The 13,183-nt window shown below is 44.7% G+C and overlaps 1 protein-coding gene across 1 annotated transcript in view; it reads left to right on the forward strand.

Moving 5' to 3' along the window:
* The first annotated feature begins 942 nt into the window (after window positions 1-942).
* The window catches only part of NUFIP2 (NUFIP2, FMR1 interacting protein 2), a 35,074-nt gene continuing 22,833 nt past the window's right edge, over window positions 943-13,183 (forward strand). The window contains exon 1 of the mRNA XM_018563424.1: window positions 943-1,271. Within this exon, the coding sequence (XP_018418926.1) occupies window positions 1,046-1,271 (226 nt within the window). The 5' untranslated portion in view covers window positions 943-1,045. The remainder of the gene's footprint in view (window positions 1,272-13,183) is intronic.

Consider the following 13,183-nt stretch of genomic DNA (forward strand, 5'->3'; position numbering starts at 1 on the left):
ATGTAAGGGCTGATAACATTTGTGACCTGAGTTCTTCTTTAACTCCCCCGACTATAAATCAAATGTATGTTAAGCCTGCACTCAACAGCCAGGACCTGGATGCAAAAATGTGTATTCCCAGGAATCTAAAACGTTCCAAGCATAACATCTGAGCCTATGGATCTTGTTATGTTTGCAATGTTATAGATTCCTGGGAATAAACTTTTTTACATCCAGGTCCTGGCTGTTGAGTGCAGCTTTACATACCTTGGATTTAGTGATGGCCGTGGTGTGCCTCTGTCGGCCGGCACCCAACTTTTTGAACGGAACCGATGAGTTTGGACATACGATTGTCCTTTTGACAAACTCCCCCAATAATAAAATAATTGTCCCTCTATGTACTAAACTTCGAATTCATCCTCCTAGAGACATTGGTCATTGTTACGAGTGTCTGTACGCATGCTTGTGACCTCACTGTTAATCTGTATGAAATTGCATTGTGTGATTGCATGCAGATTAGCTTCAGTGTTTATATGTATGCAGATCTGCCAGAGAGGGATCTGTGTGTGCCCCCAGTTCTGCTTTAACTCCCCCAACTTTGCAGGAGAGATACCTGCGACAGACGCATTAATGTGTCGCACGTTCTGCCATTACAACAAAAGGATTTCTAATGACGATCTAGGACAAGGATTTGCGGATTCCAGGGATTCAGTCTGCCTGTTGTGTACTGCAGTGGGAGAGTTTTGCTGTGTGTCTGCTGCCTGTACAGAGTGCTGTGGCATACAAGTAGTCATAGTGCTGACGTTGAAGCCCAGCCCTGTGAGGTTGCAGAAGCAAAGTTGTGCAGGGAGGAGAGACATGGGAGTGGATGCATGGAGGGGGCAGAGGGAGGGGAGGAGAGGGACTTGGAGATCCCTGATTGCTGGAGACAAACAGTCAATCGTTTCTAGAAAGTCCCTAAGCCAACCGGCTTGTCCTAGTGAAAGAGGCACATCTGCACTCTCCCATCTAGAGAGAGGGGGCTCTGTGCTCTGGATCCAGCACAGGGGGAGCCCAGACACTTTCAATGGAGGAGCAGCCTGGCCAGCAGCACCACCACCACCATCATCACCACAACTACCACCACCATCATCACCACCACCTCCACTCACAGCCTTCACACAGCACCTACTACTACTACACCCCAAGCGTGCAGCATGGAGCAGAGGGCAACGTTAAATATCAGCCAAAGGCGATAAAACATGACAACAAACACGCCCTACAACATCAGGAAGCACACCAGAAGAAAACAGGTCCGCTTGTGGAGGATGGGATGCGATCACTGGGGGTAAAGGGTGCTGGGAGGGATGTACTGCAATGGAAATGTACATGTGTTGCTGGTGGTGATGGCCCCCGGGGAAGGGGGGAGTCGTGGCTTGCATGTGTCACCCTGTGTATGGAGATCATGTGTTTCTAGCTGATAATGGCTGGGTGGACATCCATGCTGTATGTATAAAACACTTTATTTAGCATTGGATCTATGGCTGTGTTGGGATGTGTCTTCTGATACTCAGGTCCGGGTAGATTGTCAGGATCAGTCACTGATGCCTTGTGATAGCTCAGCCTTTTGACCTGCATTCTGATACATTGTTACAGTTCTCACTTCCCCCGATGGAAGCTGCTGTACGATGTTACATTTTCATCTTGTCTTCTGTAGCGATTGTCAAAGTTCCTCCTCCAGCGCCAGCACACTTCATTCTGCTGGCTATGTACTTGGTGATGTGTCATATGTGAAAGCTGGGATTAGTCCGCAGGTGATCTCATGTGTGATTGGGAATTGATCACCACTGATCTAAAGGTCATACAGTGCGCATTTATCAGCACTGATCTATATGATATTGATGAGCCGTACAGTGTGCCTTAATGAGTTATGATCTATATAGGCCATATAATGTACATTGATAAGAACTGATTAGCCATATGGTGTGCCATGATGAGAAACGATCCATATAGGGTGCATTGATGAGACCTAAGGGCCATGCTGTGTACATGGCAAGCAATAATCTATCAACCATATAGTGGAGATGAGCACTGATCTATAAGCAATGCTGTGTACATTGATGAGCACTGATCTATAGGCCATATAGTGTGCAATGATGACAATTAAAGGTCATGGCAATGATCTATAGGCCATGTAGTGTGCATTGATGAGACCTATGGGCCATGCTGTGTACATGGCAAGCAATGATCTATAGGCCATGCTGTGTACATTGATGAGCACTGATCTGTAGGGCATATAGTGTGCATTGATGAGCACTGATCTATAGGCCATAGAGTGTGCATTGATGAGGGCTGATCTATAGGCCATATAGTGTGCATTGATGAGGGCTGATCTGTAGGCCATGCTGTATACATTGACGAGGACTGAACTATAGGACATGCTTTGTACATTGATGAGCACTGATCTATAGGCCATGCTGTATACATTGATGAGCACTGATCTATAGGCCATGCTGTATACATTGAGCACTGATCTATAGGCCATATAGTGTTCATTGATGAGCACTGATCTATAGGCCATGTAGAGTACATTGATGAGCACTGATCTATAGGCCATATAGTGTGCATTGATGAGGACTTATCCGTAGGCCATATCGTGGTGGTGCCGATTGATCGATGATCTGGTATTGAGGGAGGCGCCGACGGGTGTTTACAGAGGTCGGTGGACTCCCCTCACGGCGGCGTTCAGTTATTGACCCAGGCTGTCAGTGATCAGCGGGCTTTGGGAAGTGTGCTGTCACCTATAAACGGTGTGTTGGTAGTTATGTAAAGTGCATACTGTCGGTAAAAGGCCGCTGACTCTATGGGGTTAATGGAATCCTCCTGGCCAGCAGCTACGTGCTTTTTCCTCTCCTCCCCCCTCCAATCAGCTGCTCGATGTGGCCTGCTCTGTGAGCTGGAGCCGGGGACTCGCCTGACGCCCCCCGCCCGTCTAGACAGTGCTACCGGCTGCCTGCGGTGGGTCCTTGTTTGGTGTTAATAAGGGCACGCATGGCCTTCTGGAGCGATGTGTCTCTCCTTCAGGGCAGGCTTGTGTCCCTGCCTCCAGATGAATATTCTAGAATGTGAGGCTCTATTATATAACAGGCCACCCTTTCCTTGCATAGAGTCATGCTGCAGGTCCTGAGAATCATCTGGAAGTTGGGGCGTTGGAATGTTGTATTGTACACAATTATTCAGTGGAGTAGCAGAGAAATGAGGGGGCTGCCATTGCTGACCTCATTCTTTGGCAGTCATACTGATCCTCTGACTTCTATGTTTGATGTCTCTGACCTGGAACATGTATACAGTGACTGAAGAATGTATACCTGGCTTGTGTTCCAGTATGGGACTAGAAATGGCAGCCAGGGAAGCGGCATGTACATGTATTTCGGTCAGCAAGGGATGCCATTGAAACTAGGCCCAGGGTTAGCAGACCACCACCTCCGGAAAATGAACGGAACTTTCTGTGTGGTTTGTCTGTGATCATGTTTAAGGCATCATGCATGCGGATGTATTTCTGCGTCTGGGATACGCAGCTGCAGCGCACAGCCGCCCATAGGTCGTGAATGGGTGTAGGTAGCTGTATGCCAGGTTATGCCACTGCTTGCATTAAGCTTCAACAGCACAAAGCCTTACACCCCTAGCCATAAACGTTCTGCACCCAGGGGTGTATGCATGTGTGGCTTTCTGCAAGTAGCTGCGTACATCCGAGGCCCCACATCGGTTAATGCTTACCTCTCTCCGGCTGTGGAATGTCCCTTGACTAATGCAAAGCGAGAGACTTGCCTTAGCTGTCATTACATCGCTGCAGCCCATTCGAAAAGAAGCTGTGGGGACTGGTCTAGCAGCCCAGTGGGACTGAGGTTCAGGCAACTATATCTGCTTTATCTGCCTCCCCTAGACAAAATGGGCACTTAACCCTTGCAGTGTGGGGGTAGCCCCACTACAGTGGTATGTATTTAAAATTAATGGAGTTCCTCTTTAAAGCAGGACTCCGGGCAGAATATTTCTTAACCCTTGCAGTGTTCCTTCCTCCACACTGCAAGGGTTAAGTGCTCCTTTTATGTAGGTGCTAAAAAAAAAGTTATACTAACCCAAGCTTGCTCTTAGACCAGTCCCTGAAGCTTCTCTCTCTGTCCGCTGCAGCGCTCTAAGGTCCGGTAATTCATCACGTTCTATATAATGTGTATAGACATGAAGACGCTGAGCAACATTCCAATGCTGCAGCGTAGGAGGACAGGGGCTTCAGTGACCGGGGAAGCAGGCAGCCGGCTTAACAGTTTGGGTGAGTATAATGTTTTTGTTTAGCACCTAGGCAAAATTGAGCACTTAACCTTTGCAGTACTGTGGTAGCCCCACTGCAAGGGTTAAGAAAAATTCTGCTTGGAGGCACACTGCATTAAAGTAAAATCAAAGCCAAAACATAAAACCCCTGTCAGCTTTATTTCTTTTGCCATCTGTGTCCCATTGGGGAGCTTTTCCTTTATTTCCTGTCTGATAGCCACAACAGGAAGCGATAGGAGATCTCTCCAAATAGTGGGAAGTCCCCGGTGCTTAGTAGGGTCACCAGAGCTAGTGTCCCCATTGACAGATTTCCCCTCTATTCCTGTTCTGATGACGACCCAAAATGTGGCATTTTCTTTCCTTCCTGTGATAATTCGCCAGGACAAATAGAGAGGGTGAATCTCCATAACGGGGACACAGACGGCAATAAAGACCTGACAGGTCTCTTAATCCCTCTCCACCAGATCCAAAACTGTAAGTAAAATAAAGGTTTAGCTTTCCTGTCACTTTAAGGCCGCCCATTCGTTGTGATTGGCTGGCAGAATTCCTTCATGCGCAAGAAATAGGACTTTTGCTAAACGCAGGCTATGCATTGTGCCCTTGCAGCGTGGGTGCATTACTTGCTTGCTACTGTAACAGTGCATTGAGATGCCACTTGGTAACGCACCTCAGTTCATGCATTTCTATGCAGTTAATCACAGAAAGAGAAGCACATGTTAGCACGACACATGATTTGTGAATGGGTCCTAAAAGAGAGAACCTTGTGATGGAAGAGGTATAATACTTACCTGTCCCCCTCCCTGCACCTTGGATCTTTGCTCTTACTTGTTTGGTCGTAGGGCGTTTTTCAGCGCGTTTCCACGGGCTGAAATACGCCCAGGTGGGAACCATCCGCATAGGGAAGTATGGGGTTTCACTGTTTGAGCGTTTTTCAGCGCTTTGATCAGCCCTGAAAAACACCCAGGTGTGAACCAGAGCTAGGCCAGCCAGAGGATCTTCAGCGACCAACACATCTCCAGGAGTGTCTGGTGCTTGGTTCTGTGTAGTAGTGATGTAGCAAAACCGTGCACAGCGGGGGACCAGACATTCAACACTCCTGAAAGCATGTGGTATGCTGAAGGTTCATTGAACGGGAAGAGGAACTTTAAAGTGTCAATTGCATTGCAGTCAAAGTCACACATTTTATAAAAGAAACAACCATTTTTAAGAGATCATCAATGACAACCTCTGATTTTCTGCACGTGCAGGTTTAGAGTGTCTGTATAGACAACACTTCTTTTTCTTGTAGTTTTGGATAGAGTATGGAAGGATTACTGACTCCTTTAAGAAATTTTTCCTTACTTTCTGGATTTACTTACAAGAATGTAAGCAAATTGGTACCTGCAGTGTCTGTGCAGATGTACTAAAGCCAAGCATACAGGCCTGCAGAAGTGATACACTGCAGTGTCCATACAGACAGAATAAGGACAGATAATGAGGATTACACCCAGCCTATAGAATGAGAGAAGTACTACTAAGCACAGTCCATACATACAGAATAAGGGCAGATAATGAGAATTACACCCAGCCTATAGAATGAGAGAAATGTTACTAAGCACAGTCCTTACAGACAGAATAAGGACAGATAATGAGAATTACACCCAGGTAATAGAATGAGAGATGTACTAATGAGCACAGTCCATACAGACAGAATGACAGATACTAAGAAATTACATACAGAAGACACAATGGCACTGTGTCATGTTTACATACAAAAAACAAAAACAGAATTATATCCAGCGTGTATAACTAAAGAAGTTGTACTGTGCAATATCCTCCATGTACATACCAGGACTGTCTTGTAAAATATTAGATTCCTAGCAAGTATGCAATGAAGATGGCCGGGTCAGGTCTCTGGTGAGTAAGCAGTATCAAGTTAGAGCTATGCATCATGCAGGGGACTGGGTGGGAGAGAAGTAAAAAACAGAGTGACTCCCTGGATTTCAGGGAGAGTTGGATTTCAGGGAGAGTTGGATTTCAGGGTGAGTTGGATTTCAGGGTGAGTTGGATTTCAGGGTGAGTTGGATTTCAGGGTGAGTTGGATTTCAGGGTGAGTTGGATTTCAGGGTGAGTTGGATTTCAGGGTGAGTTGGATTTCAGGGTGAGTTGATATTGCCAAGACAACTGTTCTCATCAAACAGAAAGTGAGGAGAAATTTGCAACCGCAACACAGACAGTAATAAGAAGCTGACAGGTGCTCAAACCTTCCCCTGCTCTACTAATGGAAATGTTTTTGAATTCTCTCTTTGGGTATTTACCCTCAATTCTTTCTTGGTAAAACTGCTGACCTCAGCAAATGCCCCAACCTCCTTTACCAGATCTCCCCCCCCCCCCCCCCCCCCCCAAAAGCCAATCTCTTTGCCTGTGTACCTGCGTATTGTCACATGACTGAGGAGTGATTTCACCGCTGTGCCTGGTCAGTGACACTGGGTCATTGCAGAGACCCTTTTAACTTAAACTGCATGGGCAAGATGACCATGCCTCTTTAATGCAGACCTTTACCCTCCTCTTTAACATTCTCCATGTACTGCCTGCAGACTATTGAGTTTTCAGTGTCATATATAGTCTTCAAGCATCAATATATATATGAGACTATATATATATTAGGGCTGGTAATGATTAAAATTTTCCTGTTCGATTAATCAAATTTTGTTTTAATCGACTAATTTCGATTAATTATAACGCACATACAGAGGGGGGTCTAACTAGAGCTTTGAGTGGGCCTCACCAGGGTAGCAGGGCTCTGTGGGGTCTAACCAGCCTTGTTAGAACAACAAGAGGGCGCAAAACTAGGTCAGCTGACTACCTGGACCGAACATATCAGGGAAGGTGACAGGAACAATAAATATATATGTATAATGTACTTACTTATGTGGGTCTGGGAACCAGATGTGAACCGGCCTGTGAGGAGGATCAGGATGTCCAGAATGTATGTTGAATGGCGGCAGCCTCAGGAACTATATCAGCCGCCATTCAACATACATTCTGGACATCCTGATCCTCCTCACAGGCCTGATCCTCCTCACAGGAATCAGTAAACATTTGAGCAGGGTATGGCCCTTTTTAAAGAGGATCTTTCCCCCTTTTAAATAAAACTCGTATCAGCATACAGCTCGGCATGGTGAATTGAAATCATCATACATTCATTAGCTAAAAAAACATATTTTTTATTTTACTTACAATTTTGTTTCCACTTCCTAGTCCACTTTGGTGCAAATGATTTAATCGTGCCCGTGCATTGCATTTTCATCAGCATCAGCAGAGCATTGCTGGGAAATCTCATCTGTAATCTCACAAGATCTCGGGGAAAGGCATTTTCCTCCCCTGAGATGCTGTACATGGTCACGTCCTAGTCACTTGTGCCAGAGTTCCAGGAAGTAAAGTGAGATCTAGTAACCTGTCCTTTGTTAAAATGGCCACTGCCAGCAATTATCTAGAAGTATCGGTTTGTAGATTGTCATTACTAGACCTTTCTAAAGGTGCCTTTGTTATTTTGCAGATATGGGTAAAGGTCCTCTTTAGGCCTTGTTCCCACCAAATGCAGAGCAGATCCGGTCAGGTTTCTACACACGCACGCTAGTCTTTTTGATGCGTTTTTGGCTAAAAATGTTTTCTTTTTTTTAAAGTTTCAAATGGGCTTTTTAGTGCGTTCCAGGCATTTGCATGCGTTTTTGATGCGTTTGCAGATCCAGAGCAGGTAAAATAGGGCCTGCTGCAGTTTTTTCACCTGCTCTGGACCTGAACGCTGCGATGTGAACTGGAGCAAAAAATACCATTGGAATACATTGGATGCAGTTTTGATCCGGTCTGCACCTGATATGCTCTGCATCTGCTCCGCGCTTGCTGTGAACAAGGCCTTAAGGTCCCCACACACCTTACGATTATCGTACGATAATCGCGGGAAATCCCGCGATCGTACGATTATCGTAAGGTGTGTGGTAGCTGTGCGACCTCTACTACTGTAAACTTACGGGCATGTTCGAAAACCCGACGAGCATCGTACGATGTTCAGCGGGTTTGTGGCATGTCCGTACGGTAACAGCCGTACGGGCCGGTGTGCGCAAGCGCACACTGCCCGTTCGGCATTGCGGTCATCGGAAGCCCGCCCCTCAGGGGGCGTGGCTTGCGATCATCGCAAGTACGATCTGCCTATGCAAAAATTCTTGCGATGGTTGTAAGGTGGGTGCTCAGCCTTAGGGCAAAGGCTACAATAAAACCATTGTCAAGTTTAACCCTTCACCACTCTAATGAAAATGTCCTTGTGTGTCAGTTGGAGTGATTTCTAATTATTTTCTGTCCTTAGAAGGGATGCAGGTGACAATAAAAACCCAACAGTAATTGGACTATAAGTGAAAATTAAGGATATTGGTTCAGTTGGTGTACACACTTCCCCAGAGGTGAGAGCTGTTTGTAGATAATTAAAATGTAAATCCTTCTAGAAACCTGGATGGTGACCACCTCTCATGGCCATTTTCTGGGGACTCTTTCCCTGGCCCCCAACAATACGTTTGGTGTGATCAATGGCTGATTGTTGTCGCAGGGGGGAGAGGTCCTCAGACTCATGTAGCTGAACTTGTGAGGAGTTCCATAGGGCAAACTGGGTGGTGAGAAGGTATCATGTTCCCCTAACCATACTCGCTCTAAAGTGAACCTGATAGTTTGCCCTAAACACAAACTTGTCCTTTTATATGAGGAGGATGTTGCCCGTTCCTTTTGGTTTGCCATTAGTTCTTCGCAAGGACTATGAGTAGATTTTAAACACAAAAATAAGACCGCACATAGCAGTAAGGTACAATTTCTGGCATGTAGCAGCTGTGCTTTCTGTGTCAGAAATGACTGTGCCTTGCTTAGTCTGCAGAAAAGATTTCCAAACTCCCTGATAGTATAAGGACACGGCAACATGTTGCAGTACCGGGGTTATCCAAGGCTCTGGTATTTATCCCTCATTTTGTTTACATGTTGCATAGTCAGTGTGTATATTTTTTTTTTTAGCATTTAGGCATGTGATATGGTCTGTTTATTCTTTGTAGCATTAGCTGGTGTGGAGGCAATTCGATCTCTTTTGTCTTGTGAGCTCTGATGAGGAAAATGCAGGCAACCCTTTTATTCCCTAACATAGAACATTGTCTTCTAGGTTTATGCACTAAACTGGGTCTTGGATTTGCACAAGCTTCAATATGCATGACTACCTATAGCATTACTGCTGTGTGCCTTATCTGGGTCTGAATATCTGCATAAAAATGTGCTAGCCCTACGCATTCTTTTTATTCTTACTTTAGATCTATCTATCTATCTATCTATCTATCTATCTATCTATCTATCTATCTATCTATCTATCTATCTATCTATCTATATGTTTTTATTTATGTGTGTGTATATATATATATATATATCTCTGTGATTTCAGTCTATTCTGTCAAAGTTTGTTTTTCTTTAGATTATACTGGAAGTAAGTAGTAGACTAAGTATTTGTTCACATGGGTATTAAAATGAAGCTTAAGTGTGCAGTGACCTGCCCTCAAGGAGTTTACAATCTAAGGTCCCTATCTCACACACATACAAGGCCAGTTTAGACAGGAGCCAATTAACCTTACAGCATGTCTTTGGTGTGTGGGAGGAAACCAGAGTACCCGGAGGAAACCTACGCAAGCACAGGGGGAACATGCAAACTCTTTGCACTTAGTGTCCTGACCAGGATATGAACTGGGGACCCCCTATGCTGCAAGGCACAAGTGCTAACCACTATGCCACTGTATATTCTATAGGTTTCAGAAACCAGTTCTCATGTCACTACAGTTCTTATCTTTTGTGCTTATCTGTAATAGTGATCATAGTATTAAGATTAAGATCACCCAGTGTAGCTAGTTAACATCATCTCAGAAAAGATTGTATGTCAGATACTGTGCAGCTTCTCCAGACATCACCTAGGGAAGAATCGATGACTCGGGTGGTATCGCCTGCCTATTGCAATGTCATTCTTGCTTTTCACCAGAGATAAACAAGGCCTTTCCATCCCAGCTATTACTGGCCATAAGGAGACCATTGGTGATCAGCTAAGCTTGGTTGAATGTTCTCTATGGTATATGTATGGTAGCTTTGAAGTGTATGCAAAAGTAAAACTTAATTTTTTGGTGAGGGTGGGGAAGGGTTAGATCCTCTTTAAAGCTCTACTCCAGGCTGATAGAAAATCCCCTGGGAGTCATGCCCTTGGCTGTCAGTCTTGCAATGCCTCATGGGATTTGTAGTTCCACAGCCGCTGGAGGGCCAGAGTTTGCCAACCCTTGCTTTACAGTATTCTCATTCTCATTCTGTAACTCAAAAGTACTTAAGTCCGGCACAGCCAGGCAGCTATTATTTTCTTCAGTAGGCCAGTAAAGGCAGCCCCTGTACTTCCCATAAGACAGGGTCCCTTTACTATGTTAAGCTGAACTGATTTTGTCTTGCTTCTGTTGTGTTTGCACTTGTTCAGTCCTATATTTTAATACTGTAATACCTTTTTGTAGATCAGTTGCAAGAAACCCAGAGGGTCCAATCTTAAGTATTCCCGGCTCTGAGTCTTGGCCTGTGTGTCACTGTATTCTTGAATTGCTAATCCTGCTGTTGGTCTTGGCCGATCTGCCTTGCAGTGGGAAATAGGAGCTCTTTACACACCTGCTAGACTTCTGACCCCTAGAGAGCCATTATACCCGGAGGGCTATTTACTTATGTAGTTTTCTGGTTTACACCACTGATCTGCCTCTTCACACTGTCAATAAGTAGACTTCCTTCTGTCTATATACAGGTGAAACTCGAATAATTAGAATATCGTGCAAAAGTAATTGCAGTAAGTGCTGCAAAAGGGGCCCAAACCAAGTACTGAGTACATATGCATGCTTGTACTTTTCAGAGGTCCGATATTGTTCTATGTACAATCCTTGTTTTATTGATTGCATGTAATAATCTACTTTTTTGAGGTTGTGGATTTGGGGTTCTTGGGGTTTTCATGAGGTGTAAGCCATAATCATCACAATTATGACAAATCACGGCTTGAATTATCTTGCTTTGCATGTAATGAGTCTATCTCATATATTAGTTTCACCTTTTAAGTTGCATTAGTGAAATAAATGAACTTTGCACGATATTCTAATTATTCGAGTTTCACCTGTATATCACCTAGCAGTCTCATGCTCTCAACTTCTAGAGGCGCCATGTGAACCTAAAGAATGGTAAAATATATTGTGAATATAAACAATGGGCACCCCTTGTTTGCACTCCTGAGTGTGGGTGTTTACAGGCGGTTTTGGCTCATTTTTATTTGTGCGGTTTTGGCGCATTTTTATTCGTGCGGTTTTGAATGGTTTATTTCGGTGTATTATCTCGAGCCTTTTTTTGTTTTAGACAATGGAAAGCTAGCTACTAGGAAGGCAAAAATGCCCCATTTGGCTTCAAAAGTAGCTCATGTATCTTTTTGAGCTTCAGACGTCGAGCTACAGGCGCCTGGGCGCTCGTATGTGACCGGACACAATTTAAAAGCATTGGATTTTGGTTGTTGAGCATTTTGGAGCTTTGAGCTTCAAGCTGAAAAATGCTCGCTTGTGAATCAGGGCTTGTAAAGCCAAGCGTAGAAAAGATCTTTGGATATGACAGATTCCACTGTCAATTATGATAATGATATGTCTTGAGATCACCAAATAAGTGGAGTGATTTACATATGTTCTCGATGCACGCTGAATGCTACTTACTGCATGACATACTAATAGCAAAATTGCTCATTTCTTATGAGCATTGAGCAGGCAAGATATGGAGCATTTTTCCATGTCAAAGTGAATGAATGCATTAAAGTGACCATGTTGCTATATTAAAATGTCTGAGACCAAGCATACCTATAACACCCGTACCTGTATATACAGAATCAGGGGTAGGCAACTTTGGCACTGCGGCTGTTGTGGAGCTACTAGCTAAGTCACATAAGGCATCACGAGACTCTGACAGCCACAGAGGCAGATGTGTGATGGGATTTACAGTTTCACTACAGCTGGAGTGCTGAGGTTTCCTACCCCTGGTATATACTGTCCTTTCCTAATGTCTATGCTGCTGAACTCTGAACTCTGCTCTAGTACTGAGAAATGCCCCCTCCATTGAGGTCCACTTGGAAACAGACACTTCCCGTAGTGTTAATCTCCGGGGTCCCCCCACAGCTCTCACTTGTTTCTTTTGCCAACCTCCACATCATTACTGTGTCCTATACAGGAGTAGTAGTGTGCGGTGGCTTGGTGTGAACCCAGTTCAACCGAGTTCACCCAAGCCTGTGCAAAACTCTCAGGCCACTCATTTGCAGCAGGGGCATCCCCGCTCTGTAGCTACACCTTGCAAAGCGGAGGGGAATCCCTCTGCGCAAATAATTGACACACCCCTCCCGACCCAGTCACGGTTTTGGGTGAACTCAGGTGAGTTGGGCTTGCACTAATCCCCCATACATCATCATTAATCAGGAGGAACCAGTGAGCTGGGGGTGGACCACTGTGCTTGACACTGCCAGCTTCCCAGAGGGCTTCAGGGAAGCATTTGTCACAAATGGAGTGGCATTGAGCAGCGCAGAGGGCATGTAGGAGAAGTGTATGCTTACATCTTTTCAAGTATGCCTTGTCTTGGACATTTTGGTATAGTGACGGGTTGCTTTAAGATGTATAGATACTTCAGATTGTATGGAGTCCCTACTGAAAGGGCACTAAAACGCTCATCGATGCTGAATTTTTTGAGCAACTGCCCACCTAGTACATGGGCCCTCATGTATGTGTAGTAGATTTAAGCAGACTATACCTTTTTAGTCACTGTTTCAAAACATCTGTAAAATAAATCAATAAAATATTCACATACCAGG

This window comes from Nanorana parkeri, unplaced genomic scaffold (assembly GCF_000935625.1).
Source record: "Nanorana parkeri isolate BGI_ZX_2015 unplaced genomic scaffold, ASM93562v1 scaffold663, whole genome shotgun sequence".
Classification (NCBI taxonomy): Eukaryota; Metazoa; Chordata; class Amphibia; order Anura; family Dicroglossidae; genus Nanorana; species Nanorana parkeri.